The 23,298-nt window shown below is 42.3% G+C and overlaps 1 protein-coding gene across 15 annotated transcripts in view; it reads right to left on the bottom strand.

Annotated features, from left to right (window-relative positions):
- The window catches only part of LIMCH1 (LIM and calponin homology domains 1), a 167,013-nt gene that overhangs the window by 25,270 nt on the left and 118,445 nt on the right, over nucleotides 1-23,298 (bottom strand). For 7 of the 15 annotated variants that reach the window (XM_039325233.1, XM_039325234.1, XM_039325236.1 and 4 more), the window contains 7 exons: nucleotides 20,564-20,839; nucleotides 17,367-17,603; nucleotides 9,012-9,326; nucleotides 7,366-7,626; nucleotides 5,645-5,878; nucleotides 4,499-4,534; nucleotides 576-705 (listed from right to left, as the gene is read on the bottom strand). In XM_039325233.1, the coding sequence (XP_039181167.1) occupies nucleotides 576-705; nucleotides 4,499-4,534; nucleotides 5,645-5,878; nucleotides 7,366-7,626; nucleotides 9,012-9,326; nucleotides 17,367-17,603; nucleotides 20,564-20,839 (1,489 nt within the window). The remainder of the gene's footprint in view (nucleotides 1-575; nucleotides 706-4,498; nucleotides 4,535-5,644; nucleotides 5,879-7,365; nucleotides 7,627-9,011; nucleotides 9,327-17,366; nucleotides 17,604-20,563; nucleotides 20,840-23,298) is intronic. The other 8 variants (XM_039325245.1, XM_039325246.1, XM_039325247.1 and 5 more) reach the window with 6 other exon arrangements.

Here is a 23,298-nt window from a genome sequence, read left to right as displayed (position 1 = left end):
GACAAATGGCTGTCCAGTTTCTTCTTAAAGACCTCCAGTGATGGAGCACTCACAACTTCTAAAGGCAAGTTGTTCCACTAATTAATTGGTCTCACTGCCAAGAAGTTTCTCCTTAGTTCTAGGTTTCTTCTCTCCTTGATTAGTTTCCATCCATTGCTACTTATCCTGCCTTCTGGTGCTTTGGAGAACAGCTTGATCATCTCGTCTTTGGGGCAGCCCTTCAAATATTGGAAGACTGCCATCACGTCACCCCTGGTCCTTCTCTTCATTAGACTAGAGACATACCCAGATCCAGCAACCGTTCTTCGTACATTTTATCTGGCAGTCCCCTAAACATCTTTGTTGTTCTTCTCTGCACTCTTTCTAGAGTCTCAACATCTCTTTTTTGATCGTGGCGACCAAAACTGGACGCCGTATTCCAAGTGTGGCCTCACCAAAGCATTATAGAGTGGCATTAAGACTTTACGTGATCTTGATTCTATTGATTATTGTGCCTGTAATTTAAACGTGGTCTGCCAAGGCTCTATGATAGCAACTAGCTCTGACTACCATGTCTCTACAGACCCCCTACTCACATCTTGCCACTGATCCTCGTCTTCCTTCAGCTGGTGATGAACGATCTGAAGCTTTTCATGGCGAGCTTTACTGTGAGGTTGATTCACAGCACCCTCGTCTGGACATCTCATGTCGAACATGCTCACGCTCCTGAAAGGAAAGAATTAGTTTGTCAACAGTGGACTTTGAAGATTTTAGCCACAGGAGGGGGCTGGAAGGAAGTGCAATGGATCTGCTTCCATGGAAAGCTGTGAAGTTCCTTAGCTTAAGATGCCTTTGGCCAGACACACCTAAGAATCAGATATCCTTAGGCCAGGGGTGGGAAACCGTGGCCCTTTTACGACGCGTGGACTTCAACGCCCAGAATTCCTGAGCTGGCTCAGGAATTCTGGGAGTTGAAGCCCACGCGTCGTAAAAGGGCCACGGTTCCCCACCCCTGCTTTAAGTGGAAGTGCTCAGAAGCAGCCATACGAGTAACATACGTGCAAGTTGGCCGCTTAAGCCAAACCGAAGCACGTCCAAAGCAATTCTTGTGCTCAACGCGATTGCATGAATTGGGCACAATCCTCTATAGACAGCCTTGTTCAATTTCTCAACTGTCCCTTCTTTTGGGTTGAAAAACGTCAAAACTCATTGCTTGCCCCGGTGATTTTCAAACTTTACTGGAAGGCTTACTGAAGATTTACTCATATAATGGAGAGGCTGGCTGTGGAATTCTGGGAGTTGAAGTCCACCTGCCTTAAAATGGTCAAGGTTGAGAAACACTGATAGAAATTCACTGATAGTGCCATCAATTCTTCACCTCTGCAGGGGTAACCTGGATCTGTGCAGGCCGCGTTGAACCCAGCCTGGTTCAGCTAAGTCCCTGTGGCTTACCGGCCTCCTGTTAAATCACCGACTTTGAGCCAGAATTTCTGGTTTTCAATGCATTCAAAGTTTCCTAACTGAGGTGTAGTGAAACGGGTATAAAAATGGGAAAGAAGGACAGAGGAATTTGATTCTGACTTCACGCAGCACGAGAGATTGCAAGAAGTCTTGAATGATTATCCCAAATGAGGGGAGTGTGTGTGAGATCTGATGGATTCTCTATGGAGATGCTCATTCATCCAAGTCATGGTTGTTCCAAAAGGCAATTCAACTTTCTTGGGGTTTTTTCCCCCCTTCTTCTCATCCAAGAAGCTTCTTCAGAACTTGCGAAGCTGAAGAACTGAAGTCAGTTCTTGGATCAGAAGAGAACCGTTTTCAAGGGGAAAAAAAATCAAGAAAGTCCAGTTGTTTTTTGAAGAGCACCTTTGGGACATGGAACTGGGTTGTGTTCTAAATGCACTGACTACAAGCCCTAGTTGACTCCAAGTCCTAGAACAGTGGTTCTCAACCTTTTTAATGCCGCGACCCCCAACTGGTCGTAAGTCGAGGACTACTCAACCGGTCGTAAGTCGAGGACTACTCAACTGGTGCAGCACCGTTTGCAGAATGGGACTTTTGGTGGGCTCAGCAGGGCAGAGACAGCCTGGACAATTCCTATTGGCTTTTGAAAGCCAATAGAATTAGACTCTATTCAAGAGAGTCTATTCTATTGGCTTTCAAAAGCCAATAGAATAAAAGGGAGTAGCACAGCTAAGGAAAAGGGGGAAAAAATGGCGGACTGCGTTGTTTGGCGACCCCCGTGAAATGGTCGTTCGACCCCAAATGGGGTCCCGACCCACAGGTTGAGAACCACTGCCCCAGAAGGCGCTGATAGAGATGACCTGTCCACCTGGTTCCTATTCCACCAACAGGCACCATGGACAGCCTTCAGGATCAAAAAATGTCTCAGCCCAGAATATACTGTATTTCATAAAACTTTCTCCCAAAGTAGAAAGTTTGAAAAGAGCCTTAGAAAGCAGCCATGAGTTACATATGTACCTCTCAAATTCTGAAATATTTGCAATGATTACTATATAATAGAGATAGTGAAATTACACTCTCTAGAGACACTCTAAAAGAGACAGTTGAGAAGAACATAGTAGCTACTATTTTAGGTTAAAATGCCAACAGTGAGTAAGCTGAGGTCGCCATCTCTCTATTGAACGCACATGCAGAAAGGTCGATTTTGTTATTTTGTTAAGGGTAAGATCCTGGAAAACTCATACATTATAAAACAATGAACAATTTTTCTATTCTATGACAATTTGTCTTGCACGATGAAGCTACAAAGCTGGTTACGAATGTTAAGCAAGATGAAAGATTACATTGCAAAGTAGAACAACTCAAAGACACCCTATGCAGCTCATTGATTTTCAGGACTGGCACATATAGACAGAATTTCTTTTTTCTTTTTTTTTTTGGTAGAAATGCAGGTTAATGTTATAAGCACATCAACTTCATGAGGTGATCCTTATATGAACTGAAACAGCTCTAGTGAAATAGATCAAACACCAAGCGGAGATCATTTTATTACTGTGTGGAATTTCAATCTATTTTGCTAGATCGTTGCTAAGCATTTGCAAACATGATCCTAACTTTCTAAGTATCCAATCACACTTGGCCAATAAAGAACTCTCTATTCTATTCTACTCTACTCTACTCTACTCTTTATTCTTAGTAAGATTCTATTCTGTTCTGTTCTTAATAAAGATTCTATTCTCAATAAAAATTCTATTCTATTCTAGTAACAACAACAACAACAATAATAATAAAGTTGGAAGGTATCTTGGAGGTCATCTAGTCCAACCCCCTGCTCAGGTAGGAAACCCTATACCATTTCAGACAAATGGCTGTCCAGTCTCTTCTCTTCTCTTCTCTTCTCTTCTCTTCTCTTCTCTTTTCTTCTATTATTTATTCTTAGTAAGATTCTATTTTGTTCTGTTCTTAATAAAGATTCTATTCTATTCTCAATAAAGATTCTATTCTATTCTATTCTATTATTTATTCTTAGTAAGATTCTATTTTATTCTGTTCTCAATAAAGATTCTATTCTATTCTCAATAAAGATTCTATTCTATTCTATTCTATTCTATTCTATTCTATTCTATTCTATTTGCAATACAGATTCTATTCTGTTCTGTTCTTTATTGAAAAAAAAAAGGCCAGTTATCTCTAATAAACTCTTAGGAGTATTACAGATCTGCAGTCATATTTTGCAGACATAGCATGTCTCAAAGTCAGCATTAATGTATGTCCATTTATCTTCTAATTAAACTCAGCCCAAAATTGGAATAAAGGCCATTAACAAAATTAAGAATGGTTTCAATTTAAGAGAGAGAGAGAGAGAGAGAGAGAGAGAGAGAGAGAGAGAGAGAGAGAGAGAGAGAGAGAGAGAGAGAGAGAGAGAGAGAGAGATTTTGGAGACAGACTAACAGAATGGTTATCCCTTTCCTGCTTCCAGTTGGCACGGATTATCTGCCACATTTATTTATTTAAGATCCTAGTTCAGAAAAAAGAAGAAGTTATTTTTAAAACGTGTTCCCAATGCAAAAATGTGTAAGCATTATCAGTCGCTTTGATGTGGAAAAGCACAACAATGTTTCTGTCTCTACAAAACGATTTGGGGTTTGGCTACAGGATGGAGCTAAACTGCTTTAAGGAAAAAAATAATAATTCTTTTTAAGGAACTGGTCTTATTAGCAGGAGAAAATTCGTAGGTTTGAAGGCTACACAGCCATGGTTCCATCTTCAATGTAAGAAGTCTAGTTCCTTTTAATCATCCCAGGCCCCACAGAGCTTAAAAACAACAATCACATCGTGAATTAGCAAAAGCTTGGTTTTCTTCCAGCCATTGCATGCTTTGCTGCTTTTAGGAAAGTTAGGACTTTAATGCCACAGCCGACGTATACGTTAAAAGCGCAGAAGGACAAGGAAAGCAGGAGAATTGAAGGGAACCAGCTGCATTTTAAATTAGTAGTAAGTACAGATAGCATGCAGCTTGAGTGGTTTTCAGGTACCCAAACACACAACAACTTACTCTGCCTCATCAGACACAGGGGTTCGGCAGCCGGATCTATAAAATCAAATATAAAGTTAGAGACGCTGGGCCGGGACGGTAACGAAGCATTCAATTTGGGCATTGGCCGCAGTGAAAATGATCACTTTTCCTCTGAAACGGAAGCTTAAAAAGGCAGGAGAGCATTAACACGTCAGAAAAACACGCATGCAATAGAACTTTGTTCTCTCTCTCTCCGTAGAACGTTGATTTTTTTTTTCTTCAAGCAGTGTTCTTTTTAATTAACCCAAATGTTTAGAATTCGGAATTATCCTGTTAGCAAGCCACACCGTGCAAGGCCGAAAGCAGTTCCTAATAGATAAGCTGAGAAAATAAAAGCAATAATAATAATCATAATAATCATATACAGGTAGTCCTCAGGGGAGGCCGACATTTCTGCTGCTAAGCAAACATTTGCTAAGTGAATTTTGCCTCGTTTTTGCGTGGATCACTGCAGTGGTTAAATTAGTAACACGGTCACTAAATGAATCTGCTTTCCTCCGTGGACTTTGCTCGTTGAGACGCTCGCAAAAGGGGATCACGTGACTCCCCCCGGAACACGGCGACCGTCATAAACACGAGTTGGTTGCCAAGTCTGAATTTTGATCACGTGACCGCGGGGAAGCTGCGACGGTCGTAAGTGTGAAAAACGGTCCTGTGTCACTTTTTCCCCAGTACTGTTGTAACTTTGAACGGTCACTAAATGAACCTTTGAAGAATCGAGGACTACCTGTGTTGCTGAGATCAGCCACCCATGCAGTTACTACACGTGTCCTATTATGATAATTAATGCGTACAGGGATCCACAACTTTACCCTGTAGCGCTTGAGGGATCCTGCAAGCGAAAATACCGTGTTCTATTTCTGCAAGATTCTATAATTTATAAGCTGCAATTTGCAGATCTCCAGAGGAGAATCCCGGTGACTTAAGTTTACACTGAATTTTTCAAGAATATTATCAGTTTTCTTGAACTGCCGTTCACCCAGCCCAATGGCTGGGCTCAGCGTAGATTTATTAACCACAAAGGCTCATTACCAGCCTACATGCATGTTAATACACAACCCCACACACTGGGTAGCCTGCACAACACACTTTTATATGGACATTAGGAATTGGGCAAAGGCTCACATCTGCAAAGGGTCAGCGTCTCGTGTCGCCAGTTGTTTGCTACTGAGTCCGAGACGTTTCTGCATCTCTGGCTGGATTATGTTGGGGTCCAATACATTCTTATCAACATCCTCTGGTGCTAAGCCTGCCACACTACGCCTGTGGTGTTCCAGTGTGTACTCGGGCTGCGTCGCAACGCTTTGAGCGATCTCTGCGCAAAACGGTTCAGCTCTTACCGAATCCGTCGCAAGGACGCTAAAAAAAGACTCGGTTTTAGATGGCAGTGGGGACACAGCACGGATCTTTCAATCTCCAATCCACGGAGCCAAGGACTGACGTTATGTCACAGAGCATGCATTAAAAACAACAACAACGAGAAAATGTCGAAAAAACAGGAAGAGTTTAAGCCAGAATTATTTTTGTTAGGCGTAATTGTAGGAAATTATGAGAAAGAGTGTATATATTTAATTTTACGTATATTAACTGCAAGTGTAGGAAGAATTGTATTGGAAAAATGAAGATTTACCAACGGAGGAAGTGTTAATTAAAAAAAATCTTAAGACGGTGCAAAAATGGATAGATTGACATTGAAAATGAAAGAGAAAGAAGATTCCGTTTATTTTAGAACATGGGATGCCTTTTATCATTGGCTAGAAAAAACGAGGTAGAGAGAAAGGAACTTAATATGTATTAGCAAGCTAGGTATTGAAATCCAGACAATATGTTGCTGACAAAATATCAAGCACTTGTGATTATAAAAATACTAATATCTATCTATAACTAGATAGATAGATAGATAGATAGATAGATAGATAGATAGATAGATAGATAGATAGATAGACATAGATATGATAGATAGAGAGAGAGAGACAGACAGAGAGATAGAGATAGATATAGATAGATAGATAGATAGATAGATAGAGTTATAAGATAGATAGATATAGATAGATAGAGAGATAGACAGACAGAGATAGATAGATAGACATAGATATAAGATAGATAGATAGAGATAGACAGAGATAGATAGATAGATAGAGACAGATAGATAGATATAGATATAAGATAGATAAATAGATAGATAGATAGATAGATATAGTTACAAGATAGATAGATAGACAGACAGACAGAGAGATAGATAGATAGACAGAGAGATAGATAGATAGACATAGATATAAGATAGAGATAGATAGACAGAGAGATAGAGAGAGAGATAGATAGATAGAGACAGATAGATAGATAGAGACAGATAGATAGATAGATATAGATATAATATAGATAGATAGATAGATAGATAGATAGATAGATAGATAGATAGATAGATAGATTTTAAAAAATCACAAAAGCACCGTATTTTTCAGCAATTGTACTTGTGAGCGCCATCCAGGCAGAAGAGAGACATCTATCCAATCTAACTGAAGATGACTGTGAATTGGGTTATTTTTTTTTACAGGAGACCGGCACCAACAAATTGCACGTTGGCTTTAATGAAAGGAATACTTTTTTGGGGATCGCTACATTATGGGTGGCCACCGTATCACTGAGACCATAAATGGTACAGGGGGAAATAAAAAGACCCCTGTCAGCCAAAGATAGAAACAGGAGCAAATGAACAATTGCTACACCAGCGGATTCCATCTGCACCTCCTTTTTCCCTGTCAGTTTTGTTGCTTTGCATCCCCTTTAACAGATTATAAGAATAGATGGGGAAGAGGGGGTGGGGGACCCCAAAATAAGTGTCTGACCTCTTCACTTGCTGTCCAGTCCTTATAAACTCTTCCTCCCTGTTGTGTTGCTTGGAGAAATGAACAGGAATCAACTGACTGACGCATGATTCAGCCTGCTTTGAAAGACCTTCCGTTCTTCTCACCATAACATCACCTTTCTCCGGATTCTGAAATCCCACCTTCTCACGCTCTGGATCCCTTTTCTGCTCATTTTGATCTTTTGATATAAATGAAGGTGCTCCGTGACCAGGTGGCGTCACGCAAAGCAACGAGACATTTCTGTTAAAGCAATCGTGAGCAGCGTTATTCTAGCAGAAGACCAAAGCTGATCCTACAGAACTGCATGCAACTACAGGCTTACAATCCCAATTTTCATCGCTAAGCGAGGCCAGTGCTTTTGCCCCAGTTTACGACCACAGGGGTTAAGCGAATCACTGCCGTTGTTAAGTGACTTGTGCAGTCTTTAAGTGAGTCTGGTTTCCCCTGTTGACTTTGCTAGTTGGAAGCCATTTGGGAAGGTGACAAATCACCCAACACTGGGATGCTATCATAAGGAAACGCCAGTTGCTAAGCAGCCAGATTTGGACCATGTGACTACAGGAATGCTGCAATGGTCGCTAAGTGTGAAAAAACAGCCACGCATCATTTTTTAGTGCTGCCATAACTTTGAACGGCCACTAAATGAGTGGCTGTAAATTGAGGATGACCCGTAGTCTGTTTTAAAACCTGAGGAACAGGTAGAATTCGGGCGTGGGAAACAGAGCCCTGTTTCCCTGCGTCCGTGTTGCCGTGACATCACAACTAGAGGTCTAGAACAGCTCTAGAATGCCTGATGCTTATAAGGCACTAACGTTGAGCATGTTTTATCCTGGGGAGTCCATGTATTTTAAGCTCTTTGCAAACTCACAATAGGGTACGCCAAATTCCTTTTTGGCCAGTGGTTCTCAACCTGTGGGTCGGGACCCCATTTGGGGTTGAACGACCATTTCACGGGGGTCGCCAAACAAGGCTGTCCGCCATTTTTTCCCCCTTTTCTTTGGCCACGCCCCTGGCACCCGATGATGTATAAGTGGTTGGGGGTCACCACAACATGGGGAACTGTATTATGGGGTCGCGGCATTAGAAAGGTTGAGAACCACTGTTTTAGGCAATCCCCAGTGTAATAAACAAGTAAATAAGTACACATAGATACAAATCAGAACAACATTCATTATACGAACTTGATTTCGTTGTGAGTTACGCAATGACAATAAAGATATTCTATTCAATGCTTAGCAGCTGCAAAAATTTTTTGGAGAAATGAACTTAACGATGCTAAACCCAAACAGAATAAAATGATACTAGTCACAACTCCCGCTTTCTTTTCAGCTTCTGCGGAGCACAACAAGCAAATAAACACAAACTTAGGTTTACCACTGTGACGTTTTCCCTTGGCTGCTGGCGTAAAGCTTTGGGAAAACTAAATTAACACGTGGTCATTTTTCTGTACGTCTCTCGTATTGGTAAACTTTTTACCGTACTGATTATCTTCTGCTAGAATATTATGGCAACCGGTTCGTTTTGACTGACCGCCCCCCATTTCATTTCATCCTTTCTACTTAAGGAACAGAACACAAAACCCTCAATTAAAACCTTCCATGCAAAAATAGGCACAAGACGCTCACAATAACCTTTCTGTTTTTTCTGCTTTTTGCCGAAGTTTCGGCTCACTCTGACCAGCCACTTTTCTTTGGCGCTTCGATGGAGAATTACAAATCGCTACTTGGCTAGCTGGGAGAAGAGAACTAATCGATTTCGGAAAAGTCCCGAATCTTCTAACCATCATATCATCTCTTTCAAGGTCTGGCAAGCGATCATCCGATTCTTCTTCGCTATTTTCATGCCATTCATCCAGACCGCTAGGTTGTTGCCTCTGGGCATCCGCGCAAGCATCCTGGACTGAGGAATTACACCCTTCTGAATGGGACAGTATTATTTCTCTAACACAGGAGAGGAGGAGGAGAGAGGGGGAGAAATAATGAGGACCACATGGAAAGGCAAAGAAGAAACTTTGACTTAAACCAAGATCACGTGAAGTATTAATACCACTTTACAATGCCTTGGTAAGGCCAAACTTGGAATACTGCATCCAGTTTTGGTCACCATGATGTAAAAAAGATGTTGAGACTCTAGAAAGAGTGCAGAGAAAAGCAACAGAGATGATCAGGGGACTGGAGGCTAAAACATATAAGGAACGGTTACTGGAATTGGGTATGTCTAGTTTAAGGAAGAGAAGGACCAGTGGGGACATGATAGCAGTGTTCCAATCTCTCAGGGGCTGCCCCAAAGAAGAGGGAGTCAAGCTATTTTCCAAAGCCCCAGAAGACGCAACGGATGGAAACTAATCAAGGAGAGAAGCAACCTAGAACTAAGGAGAAACTTCCTGACAGTGAGAACAATTAACCAGTGGAACAACTGGCCTCCAGAAGTTGTGGGTGCTCCATCACTGGAGGTTTTTAAGAAGAGACTGGACAGCCATTTGTCCGAAATGGTGTAGGGTTTCCTGCCTGAGCAGGGGGTTGGACTTGATGACCTCCAAGGTCCCTTCCAACTTTATTATTATTATGGATCATCGCACAGTCAGCCAGATGTTCAGACTGGATTTGGCATTTTGTCTACCTATCGAGTCCTTACCCAGGACCTGGGATAGGCAAATGTGGATGTTTGATGGTATTACAGATATCGTCGCAGGATGGAAGCAGTTCCTAGTAAGGCTGCCTTTTGCAATTGACTAATAGCGAATTTGTCAATGCCATATTATTATTATTATTATTATTATTATTATTATTATTAACCATCTTCTCTCTCATAAGTAACATCAAGAGCTTAACAGTAGCATCAAAAGCAGATTTGCACCCACATCCAATAATAATGGGAAGCTTAGCAAATGTGAATACTTTGCTTTCTACCTCACCCAGAAAAAGAGAGAAAACAACAACAACAAGACAACAGCATGGACCACTTTTAAGATGTACATTTCAAACGTTTCCTGAATGAAAAACAGGGTTTTTCCTTAATAGATCACTTTCAAGAGCGGATTGCAATTTTGTACTGTTCTGCCAGGAATGAAAGAAAGCACATGAATATTGTCAAAAAAAAAAACAAAAAAACTCAACCCAAATATTTTGGAATAAAGAGCATGGAAAACCTCGTCAAGGGACTAAATTGGCTGAATTGATTGCTTTGATTAAAGAAAAGAACACAATTAATTTTGTTTCTACTTGGAAACCGCTTCTAGACTTGGTGCTTTGAAGTGGGGGGAAAAAATTAAACTTTGATTTTGGGTTTTACTGATTAGATAGGCTTGGTGTTCTAGTATGTATTATATAAAAGTAAAAAGTTGAGGTTTTATGTTACTACTTTATTCTACTGCACCAAAAGGAGTGGGAAGTCAATGCTTTCCCCCCCTCTACCTTACACTTTTTTCTCTTCCCCTATTTTACTTTTATTTTCATTTCTCTGTATATTTTTGTATTTTTATGCTTTGATAAATTAATAAAATTTTGAACCCTAAAAAAAGAGAGAGAGAGAGAGAGAGAGACAGAATCTTGCCAAAAGGACGTCACAATGTGAAATCTATCATGATAATCTAGCCATCATCTCTTACGATTGATTAAATAATCAATCGGTTTTATTGCAGTCATAGACCAGCGTCAAAGATGCATTACGCTATTTCACTGAATAGGACAGATACAGAAGTAATATAATATTTGAGAAAATCAATGTGATAGACCATAATAATAAGGCTCCTGAGTTTTATTTTCCTGTGTTATCAGTTATTAACTTCTGAAGGCAAATTCTTCCACTGGTTAATTGTTCTCCTTGTCAGAAAATTTCTCCTTAGTTCCAGGTTGCTTCCCTCCTTGGTTAGTTTCCATCCGTTGCTTCATAATAATAATAATAATAACAACAACAACAACAAAACAACAACAACAACAATAATAATATAATTGGAAGGGACCTTGGAAATCATCTAGTCCAACCCCCTGCTCAGGCAGGAAACCCTAGGCCATTTCAGACAAATGGCTGTCCAGTCTCTTCTTAAAAACTTCCAGTGTTGGAGCATTCACCGCTTCTGGAGGCAGGTGGTTCCACTGGTTAATTGTTCTAACTGTCAGGAAGTTTCTCCTTAGTTCCAGGTTGCTTCTCTCCTTGATTATTTTCCATCCGTTGCTTCTTGTCCTGCCTTCAGGCGCTTTGGAGAATAGCTTGACTCCCTCTTCTTTGGGGCAGCCCCTGAGATATTGGAAGACTGCTATCGTGTCACACCTAGTCCTCTTCATTAAACCAGGTACAACACATGAACAACAGACCAGTTTATTTTTATATTTTCTCTGGTTTCCCATCCTTCCTCGGTTTAGAAAGAGGACTACTGAGTTATATTGGAAGGAAATGAACCCTTTTGACTTTCTCAAGCCAACATCACTTATGGTTTCAGAGGTTGCTCTCACTTCTCGATCTGGATCACTGATGGGATGTAATTGAAAAACAGGATTCAAGAATAAAACTTTTAATCAAGAATCAAAAGTGTGTTACGATTTTGGGATATTAAGTAAGGGGCCTGCATCTCCTAATCTGGCACACTGAATGTTTTGTCCAGAACTTTGAAGGCAATGGTGAATACAAGTCATGATAAATTTTCAAAAGTTAACCAGCCAAAGGATTTATATTAGGAAGAATCTATTTTTGCAACACACATGGGGACAGTGACCTTGCCAACCTGTTTTAACTTTTCCCATGTTCCTTTCTTTTGCACGGGAAGCAAAATATTTCCGCCACATCCCCCTGATATATATATATATATATATATATATATATATATATATATATGATATTATATATATATATATCCTATATATATATATACTATCCTGATATATATATATATATATATTATATATATATATATATATATATATATATATATATATATATAAGCCACCCAAACCTGTTAGTATTTATATGGTAAGGCCTGGTAATGTTAGCATTTCGGATGAAAATATTATATTTTCTTCATGTTGTGTAATTGCTCCCTTGTTTCCAGAAACTGTCTTTAGTTATTGCTTGCAAAGATGAAGTAACTTATTTACACCCCCGCCTTTCTAAATCGATGCACAGCGTGCACAAATGGTTCTTTGTTATGCTCCTGCAAATTGCACACTAGATAATCTGCAGGTCACACTCGGCCATCCATCCTGTCACCCAGACTAGTTTTTCAGAATGTGATCTCCATCATCAATGTGCAAGATTTTGTCTTACTCTAATATCATGGATAATTCAGAAAACATTTCAGAGGAGAAAGGTTGACATCTCAGCTGAGGGGGACATGAGACTAGGGGACACGTAAGCCTGTAGCAACTTCGCTCCAAACTCCATTTATAAGGAGTAGGATCCAAGTTTTTAGGATGGAATCAGGTACGCTCATTGAACATGTACTGACATAAATGATTTGCCAAGAATCACACTTGATCATGAATGGAAAGCACCATTTCCAATCATCATTTCGTCCCAAAGATGCTTTTTCAAAAGGCAAGTGGACTTTATTGGGTTTTTTTTCCTTGAAAACATTTCGCTTCTCCTCCAGGAAGCTTCTTCAGTTCTTGAATGAAGAAGTTTCTTGGATGAGAAGCGAAACATTTTCAAAGAAAAAACCCCAATAAAGTCCAGTTGCCTTTTGGAAAAAAAAAAAAAAAAGCACCTTTGGGACTTCCTACGTTTTTTTTTTTTTTTTTTGGAGTTCCTCCTCTTTCTCATACCAAAAATAAAAAGGGAAATATTCTCCTTCATTGAAGGTGACTTCCTTTATCTGACTGCATTCTTGAATATTCTTTAACCTCCATCTCAGATTCTGTTAGTATATTATTGTCTTACATTGTTTTGGAATGATGTTTTAGATGGTGTCGTTATTGCTTCTAAAGTCAAAAGGACTAGTGATCCAGATCTGCAACCATCAATGACTTGCTCTAAACAAGATATACTTTTTAATATATATATATATATATATATATATATACACACACACACACACACACACACACACACACACACACACACACAAAATCAATCAGATAAAAATAAAGAGCTCTGGGATGTAAGATAAAAGGCTTTTTTATTAATTGCTGAGCTTTCGTTAACAACTTGTTAACATCATCAGAGCCCTTTGCTCTGATGATGTTAACAGGTTGTTAACAAAAGCTTAGCAATTAATAAAAAAGCCTTTTATCTTACATCCCAGAGCTCTTTATTTTTATCTGATTGACTTTAAATGTCCATACCTGGGATTCCAATATTCAAAATTATATATATATATATATATATATATATATATATATATATGCATGCAGAGAAATTTTAGACAGTGTGATGTCAAAGTTGGTGAGAGAAGTGTTAAAGAAATTATTGAATGCCACGCTTTATGTCAAACTGTCAAAATGTGAATTTCACCAGACCAGATTAGATTATCTTGGCTATAGAATTTCCAACGCGGGCATTGAAATGGACCCAGCCAAAGTGAAAGCTGTAACTGAATGGCAGCACCATGATATGTGACTCATATGACTGCAGGAATGCTGTGATGCTCATAAGCATGAGGACTAGTGATAAGACATTTCTTTTCAGCACCATCATAACTTCAATTCACTGAAGGAATGGTTGTAAGTTAAGGACCACCTGTACAACTGATAGGGGAATGTGATATGGTGTGAGCTTCATCATTATGAAACCCTACCAATATTCACTCATGTGGATTTCCAGAATTACTTTTTCCATGACTTCAATTACTATTACAAAGGAAAACGGAGGCCAACGGAAATTTGAATGAAAAGGCAAAAAAAACCCCAATCAATGGGAGAGAAAAAAATACGGAACATTAAAGGAGTATCTGGACGTGGGAGATTGGAGAAACTGACTTAAAGGAAACAAATGACATTCTGAGAAGTTTAGCAATAATTTTAAAAAAAAACTCCCCAAGCTGAGGCCGGCCCAGTCAGAAAATGACAAATAGATCCAAGAATAGCAGCTTATTTGATTCCAACGGAAGGCAGAATGGAAATCTGGAGAGTGTAATTTACCCATGGCTTTTGGAAGGATGGCTTTGCAAAAGTCCGATTGTGCCCACATTCCTTCCGCTACACTCGATAGCACAACGCTATCGTCTAGAGCCCAAATTGCTTCTGACATCTTCCCGGGCAAAGTTGGGCAGAACAAGGCCTGCTGTAACAGCTGCTTCCTGAACGGGGAATGTGGGAAGCTTGAGGTTCAGACATCCGAAGAAAAATGCTTCTTTTCAGGCCTACAATCTTAACAGTTAGGGACTTCCCTGGTTCCTGTACAGATGTGATCAGAAAAGGATGGAAAAGGCCCCAAAGGTGGAGCAGGAGGCTATCTTTAGCCACATGAGGGGAAAAATATATATATATTTCCCTGATAGTCCCAAAGGTGCTTTTTTTCCACTTTTTTTTTAAAAGACATTTCGCCTGTCACCCTAGAAGCTTCTTCAGCTCTGACTGGATGGTGGGGGAAACGGAAGGATTTATACTCCTTGCAGACCGCTGGTCATTTGCATTTATTTAGAGAGTCATTGAGGCCACTTGGAGGGTGGGAAATGGAAGGATTTATACTCCTTGTAGACAGCTGGACCTTTGCCTTCTTTTAGAGCAGTGGTTCTCAACCTTTCTAATGCCGCGACCCCATAATACAGTTCCCCATGTTGTGCTGACCCCCAACCACTTATACATCACCGGGTGCCAGGGGCATGGCCAAAGGGGGAAAAATGGTGGACAGCCTTGTTTGGTGACCCCCGTGAAATGGTCATTCGACCCCAAATGGGGTCCCGACCCACAGGTTGAGAACCACTGTTTTAGAGAGTTGTTGAGGCCACTTGGAGGTTTATCTATGTCCTCAGGGTCAGCTGAGTGGTGCCAATGGGCGTGGAGCCTTCTTGGAACTGCTGAAAGGACTGTGTGGTAGAGTGGAGAGAGAGGACGTTGTATCCCTCCACCTCTGTTCAGTTTTTGACTTAGATGGCCTCTTTGACCCCCCTCTTTCAAACCATTTGGTCCTCTCAATCCAAAATGTGGACTTTGCTGTCTTCGAAAGAGCGGCCTTGGTCTTCTAAAGGCAGATGGGCTGCTGAATCTTCTCCTGATGGGCTTGTTCTCCTATGTTGTGCCAGCTGTTTATAAAGTGGTTGTTTTGTTTCCCCAACGTACAGATCTGCACATGGCTCCCTGCATGTGAACAGCCCTCCCTCAATAGAGGGGGGGAGACGACATTGACTATCTGCAGCCTACAACCTGGTCCTTTCAGCAGTTCTAAGAAGGCTCCACACCCATTTGCACCACTCAGGTAACCCTGAGGTAAACCTCCAAATGGCCTCAACAACTCTCTAAAAGAAGGCAAATGACCAGCTCTCTGCAAGGAGTATAAATCCTTCCATTCCCACCATCCAGTCAGAGCTGAAGAAGCTTCTGGGATGAGAAGCGAAACGACTTCAAAGAAAAACAAGAAAGTTCAGTTGCCTCATGAAAAAAGCACCTCTGGGACAGCCCTGACCTGGAGGACTGAGACTCTCTAGAGCAGTGGTTCGCAACCTTTTTAATGCCACGACCCCCAACTGGTCGTAAGTCGAGGACTACTCAACTGGTGCAGCACCGTTTGCAGAATGGGACTACGTAGAGATTCTAGGCCAGTGGTTCTCAACCTTTTTAATGCCGTGACCCCCAACTGGTCGTAAGTCGAGGACTATTCAACCGGTCGTAAGTCAAGGACTACTCAACTGGGGCAGCACCGTTTGCAGAATGGGATTTTTGGCGGGCTCAGCAGGGCAGAGACAGCCTGGACAATTCCTATTGGCTTTTGAAAGCCAATAGAATTAGACTCTATTCAAGAGAGTCTATTCTATTGGCTTTCAAAAGCCAATAGAAAAAAAGGGAGGAGCACAGCTAACGAAAAGGGGGGAAAAATGGCGGACTGCGTTGTTTGGTGACCCCTGTGAAATGGTTGTTCGACCCCAAATGGGGTCCCAACCCACAGGTTGAGAACCACTGCTCTAGAGAAATTTCCCTGACAGCTTAGAGAAGGCTCAGCCCCTGTGTTACGACTGTTCCTGTCACATTGGTTAACTGAATCCCTGCAGTTGTTAAATTAGCAACATGGTTGTTAAGTGAATCCGACTTCCCCCTTATCAGAAGGTCACAAAAGGGGAACACGTGACCCCGGGGACACTGCAACCGTCACAAGTACATGCCAGTTGCCGAGCCTCTGGATTTTAATCACGTGACCACGGGGCTGCTGCAGTGGTCGTTAAGTCTGAAAAATGGTCCTAAGTCATTTTTTTTTTCAGTGCCGTTGTGACTTTGAACAGTCACTAAAGGAACCGTTGTAAGCCAAGGACTAATTGATATCTGCAGAAGACGGCCTGCTTTGAAAGATAGGTTACTTTTTTTTTGTACTTCAGAATGCTCTGCAGGCAGAATTGATGCTCTTGGGACACACAGGAAATGCACTTATTGCTCAGCTTCGTTTTTTTGGTGGAAAAAAGAGAGTATTGTGGGGTCCCTGGGGCTCTCTGAGCATGGCTGTTTTCTTGCAGACATTTCATGACCTGACTAGGTAACGTCATCAGCGCTAGCAGGAAGTGGAGTTTGTGGAGGGGAGGAGGAGAACGGAGGTGTCCTTGGGACTCTCTGAATTTGGTTGTTTTCTTGCAAAAGTTTGAGAGCACAATTAGATAACATCGCCACTGCTAGATTGTGCATCCGATACCTGCCCCAAGCCCCCCTCCCTTCTAGCACTGATGATGTTACTTAGTTTGGTCACGAAACGTCTCCAAGAAAACAACCAAACTCACGCAACACCAAGGACCCCACAGTTCCACCCTGAGCTACAAATATTTACTTCCGTAGGAAAGGCTACCTCATTATTTAGTCGGTAAACATTATTTAGTCAGTGGCATTATCTCCCTCTGTATGTCAACGTACCTCATCTCCCCTGAAACTTTCAGTCGATCCCAGATCTCTTTATCTTTTGGGGTGATCGATGTTTTCGCGCCACTTAGAAAGCCTGCGTGAGAAGGACTAGCCTGGATTTGTTTCTTAGCCAGCTCGTGACTCTGGGTCTCAGGAATTTTTGTTCTGGCTTCTTCCTCAGACGGCAAAATCGGTTTGTCTTCCCCCACGATCTCTGACTTGGTCGAAGTCACGGTTACCTTTTTCCCACTAGTGTAAATATTCATTCCAAAAATCAGCAGAGAAGGATTTCGTAGGACAGGGACAACTCAACATGCCCTCCATGGAGTCCCGACATTACAACCTGCAGCATCGCGTCAATGAGGAGGAGCACAGAAACATCTGCAGCAGTTTCAACTCTTGACTAGTATCCTCCGTTTTTTTTTTTGTAAATCATCCTGACATTACTATTATTATCCCTATTAGTTTTACTAGTAGGTTTTTAGCAGACTCAGCATCTTAGATAACCCCTTTAATTCAGATGTAACGTGAAAAGGCAAAAGTAGAGAGGGTATAGTTGAGCCATCTTAAGATCCTAGAACAGGGGTCTTCCAACTTGGCCCTTTGATGACTCGTGGACTTCGACTCCCAGAATTCCTCAGCCAGGCATGCTGGCTGAGGAATTCTGGGAGTCGAAGTCCACGAGTCATCACAGGGCCAAGTTGGAAGACCCCTGGATTGCAGCATCTCTCATCTCAAACCATCACGGTCGCTGCCCAACCTAGTTGGAGATGCTAGCCATCTAGAAAGGACCTAGACAAGAAAAGGGTGATCTAGAACAGGGGTCTTCAAACTTGGCCCTTTGATGACTTGTGGACTTCTGGGAGTTGAAGTCCACAAGTCATCAAAGGGCCACGTTTGAAGACCCCTGTCCTAGAACGTCCAACCTCAAGGTCAGATCTGCTCTCTACCACTTAAAACTCTGCAGAGTTAAACTCCGTCTATCGATGCATTTTCCTCCACTGAGTTTATAGCGATACCTAATTTTGACCATTACGAAGTCTACTTTCCCACACTCTCATGAATTTGGAGATTTGTTTCCAAATATAGCAGCTGGTGGGAGTTTTTACTGGCGCTAAGTATTTCGCCAGGGCCAAGGCTGGCATCTGACAGCCCTGATATACATGTTCTTTGGAGACCTTTCCAAGACATGACTCATTTCACGGAGGCAGACTAGAAATGTTGATACAGAGACGCTGTCCCCCAAAACGAGGCTTTTTAAAAAATCTGCCTTAAAGCTGCTGAAACAAGCAGATCTTGGAAGAGATTTTTCTGAAACTCGCAGGGAGTCCCAATTATCCCACCATTCACTTGGGCAAAAGGACAGACATAGTCTTTATGAGCCAAGTACAAATAAACAGAAAGTATCATGTTTGTGACCTCTACAAAGGCTACTATTTGACACTTTACTATAAATTATACCTTTGGGGTTTGTAGGGGCAAAAAATACATTAGTTTAAGAAAGAAAGAAAGAAAGAAAGAAAGAAAGAAAGAAAGAAAGAAAGAAAGAAAGAAAGAGAAGAAAGGAAGAGAAAGAGAAGGAAGAGAGAGGAAGGAAGGAAGAAAGGAAGGAAGGAAGGAAAGAAAAGGATGGAACGAAGGGAGTAAATAAAAGAAAGAAAGAGAGGAAGGAAGGAAGGAAAGGGAAGGGAAGGAAGGAAGAAAGAGAGAGAAAGAAAGAGAAAGAAAGAAAGAAAGAAAGAAAGAAAGAGGAAGGAAGGAAGGAAGGAAAGAGAGAGAGAAAAGGAAGAAAGGAAGGAAGGAATAAAAAGGAGGGGAAGTAAAGAGAGAGAAAGAGAAAGAAAGAAAGAAAGAAAGAGGAAGAAAGGAAAGAAAGAGAGAAAGAAAGAGCAAAGAAGGAAAGAAAGAAAGAGAGAGAGAGAGAAAGGAAGGAAGGAAGGAAAGAAAGAAAAGGATGGAACGAAGGGAGTAAATAAAAGAAAGAAAGAGAGGAAGGAAGGAAAGGGAAGGAAGGAAAAAGAGAGAGAGAAAGAAAGAAAGAAAGAAAGAAAGAGGAAGGAAGGAAGGAAAGAGAGAGAGAGAGAGAAAAGGAAGAAGGAAGGAAGGAAGGAAGAAAAAGGAGGGGAAGAAAGAAAGAAAGAAAGAAAGAGAGAGAGTTACAATGGCACTGAAAAAAAGTGACTTATGACCATTTTTGACCCTTAAGGACTGTGGCAGCCATCCCCAGGGTCACGTGATCAAAATTCAGAGGCTCGGCAACTGGCATGTACTTAGGACGGTTGCAGTGTCTTGGGGGGGATCATGTGATCCCCTTTTTACGAACTTCTGACAAGCGAAGTCAAAAGCCAAGCCAGATTCACTCTACAACTGTGCTGCCAACTTAACAGCTGCAGTCATTCGCTTAGCAACTGTGGCCAAAAAGGTTGTAAAATGGGTCAAAACTTGCCCAACCAACATCCTGTCTGGGCTCAGTTATGGCCGTGAGTCAACTACTAATTGTTCAACTCCTCAAAATCCACGCATCCAGTTCTAGCTCAGGGCATCGAGACCACTATACAGGTAGCCCTCGGCTTAGGACCACAAGGGAGCCCATTGTTATTGCTGCTAAGTGAGGCATGTGTTAAGTGAGTTTTGCCCCATTTCCCAACCTGCCACCGTTGTTAAGTGAATCACTGCCGTTGTTAAGATAGTCACCCGGTTGTGAAGTGAATCCGGCTTCCCCCACTGACGTTGCTTGTCAGACGGTCGCAAAAGGGGATCACGTGACCTTGGGATACTGCAAGCCTCAGAAGTACATGCTAGTTGCCAAGCCTCTTATTCTGATCATGTGACCCTGGGGATGCTGCAACGGTCGTAAGGGTGAAAAACGGTCATAAGTCACTTGTTTTCAGTGCCGCTGTAACTTCAAGCAGTCACTATATTTATATAGCTATGAGCCAGTGTGCCAGGTGTCTGAATCTTGATCACGTGACCCTGGGGATGCTGCAATGGTCATAAGCACTATTTTTGGTAACACTGTAACTTAGAACGGTCACTAAATGAACTGTTGTACGTTGAGGACTTCCTGCATTTACGTAACAGGACCGACTTTATATCCGTGTCCAACTTTGGCTGCGTGAACCCCGCAGGACGTACAGGACGTCTACACCCGTGACTTCTTCCAATTTCCAAACTCCACTTCTGCCACAAACACGCAGACATGAGCGCACCTGGGACCTTCCCGATTTTTCTTCCTTGCTTCCCTTCCCTTCCGATCTTGGTCTGCGTCAGGAGGAAGGAGGAAATGAGCGAAGGGCAAGGCCCGTTCGTGGCGGTGGAGCCTCGCTCGGCGTACAGCAAAGTCGTCTTTCTCTAGGTCGGGAATCCTATCGCCTCCTTCCTCCTCGGAGTCCGCCTCTTTCGGCTGATAGCACCACGTAAAAGGATTTTCTCTGCGGAGGACGATGTCCCGGGTGAGCTCGTTCACTCGACCCAGGGGTTTCGGACTGGGACGCCACAAAGTGAAACGAGAAATCCAGATGTGAAGCAGACCAGGACTCCTGTCGCTCTCCGGTAAAGTAGGCCAAAATCACGCGACGCGCATGCTTTTTAGTTGAAAGGCAACTTCGCCCCACTCCCAATCTGACCCCCTCTCATCATATTCCACTACACCCCCCATAGTCCCCCGGCATCCAATTTTGGGACTGTTGCTGGGGATGATGGGTCCACATATCTCCATGCTGCAAAACCTGAAAAATCCATGCATAAAACACGTAGCGGCGCTAAAGTTTTATAGCTTTATTAGTGGACCGAGCATGGACACATTAAGGGGGGGGCATCTTTTTACCACATTAAAACAAAATGTCACTCCTCCCAAATACAGGTAGATTTCAACTTATGGCCACAGTTGACCCCCCCCCCCAAAATTTCTGTGGCCAAGTGAGAAATTTGTTAGGTGAGTTTTGCCCCATTTTACGACCTTGCTCGCCTGTTTGTGAAGGGAACCCCTGCCGTTTTTGAAATTGGCAACCAGGTTGTTAAGTAGATCTGGTTTGTCCCCATGGACTCTGCTTGTCAAAAAGTCGCAAAGAGGGATCGTCACGGGATACTGCAACCGTCACAACTGTGAGTCCGTTGTCAAGCATCCGAATGTCAATTCCGCGACCATGGGGGATGCTGCAACGGTCGTCAGTGTGAACAATGGTGATGTCACTTTTATCAGTGCTGTTGTAACTTTGAACGGTCGCTAGATGGATAATTGTAAGTCGAGGACTAGCTGCAGTGCAATAGTCTTGTTTTCTGTCTCCCTGCTAGCTAAGGCAGTTTCTGTATACAACTGTGTATACATTTATCTCCCCTTGCTGCAATAATCGGAACTTAATTTAGGAAAGACTAAAAAGGTTGGATCATGTTTTCATCTTTTGGAGACTCCATAAACCAGTGGTGACAAATCTATGGCAGGGGTGCCAGAGGCGGCACTCAGAGCCCTCTCTGTGGGCACACGCACTGTCGCCCCAGTCCTAGACCTTCAGCTAGGTTTTATAAAACCTTTTCGCTTTAGGCCTCCACCGCCGTGTAGAAAAAAAAAAGGTTCAATTAATCAGTCAATTTCATCTTCTCGCGGGAAAAAAAAAGATCTTGTAAAGTTGGAATTGATTGATTGAACTTTTTAGTCCCATCCAGTCTGCTGTTACCACCGCAGCCACACCCACCCAATGGGCCACACCCACCTGGCACCCGACGATGCATAAGCGGGTTTTGGGTTGCAGTTCAGGCACTCAGTCTCTAAAAGGATCGCCATTACTGCCATAAACTATAGTTTGGGGCATGTTAGCCTTCCAAGATCTACCCAATGGAAGAGAGCTCAAGAACTTTCATCGGCCAAGCTGCCACCTGCCACACTTGTGAGTTCATCAAAGCCTGACACACTCCACCAGCAATTCCATCCACAGACACATGGACCCACAACCAGCCTACAAACCCCTCAGGATCCAAATCAACCGCACAGCCAACTAGAGACAGCACCGAGCCTCAATCATCCCGCGCAATCCCCCACTCCTACCAGCAGTTCATCTCCCAAGGATCCAGACCTGATGTAACCTCCCCATCACAAGACCCATCACAAGCCTCTCACTGATGACTCACACCTGACCCATGACAAGACCCTCACTTGACATACCCACACCTGAAGCCCTTATAAACAGAAGAACAACGACACCGACATCCCCTCAATTCTGCTGAAGATGTTACCTAGCCTCGTAAGGAAACATTCGGAAACCAACCCACAAGCTCGGAGAACGAATCTCCACCCACATGAGACTTTCTTTCTCCAAAGATGCAGCTGTTAAAAGTGGGGGGGGGGGGAGGAAGAAAGCCACATGGCTGTTTCTTCAGTCGCTGTGAGTTGTCCCATTCCGGAGCTGCAAATATTCTCTTCCGATTTGTTTGCTGCCCATGTGTCAGCAATTTTGGAGGGGGTGGAAAAGCTGTCAGGCTAAAGCCCCAGGCCCTTTGCCTCTCCTGAACACATGTGTTGAACATGTCATGCCCAACATAACTGCTGGTCCAAGAACAAAGAGCCAAGGATCTAAAATGGAAATGTAGCATGAGCCTTCTGCATTCTAAACCACTGGATGAATTATCTTAAAATAAACAGGATGAAAGAGACCAAACAAGGAGTGAAGTAGTTCAGGCCCAAGGCTATCGCTGAAGGCCAACAGCCCTTCCACGCATGAATTCAATGACACTTCAGACAGGAAAGGGTTTTTACTGCAGCACAATAGAAATCTCACCTGAATTTAGCCTATAACATTGCAAACAAGCTGGGCCAGCTGGGGCATTAAAAAAAACATCCCTGTTTATTTTTGCATTTATTATGCTAACTTACACATCCGCTGCACCGCATGATTTCCAGATGTGCATGGAGCTTCCTCAACCCTTGTTCAGCTTTAGTTTCCAAAGTTTT

The sequence above is a fragment of the Crotalus tigris genome, unplaced genomic scaffold (assembly GCF_016545835.1).
Source record: "Crotalus tigris isolate CLP2741 ecotype Arizona unplaced genomic scaffold, ASM1654583v1 scf7180000024321.1087588, whole genome shotgun sequence".
Lineage (NCBI taxonomy): Eukaryota > Metazoa > Chordata > Lepidosauria > Squamata > Viperidae > Crotalus > Crotalus tigris.
This window is presented reverse-complemented; position numbering and strand designations above follow the sequence as displayed.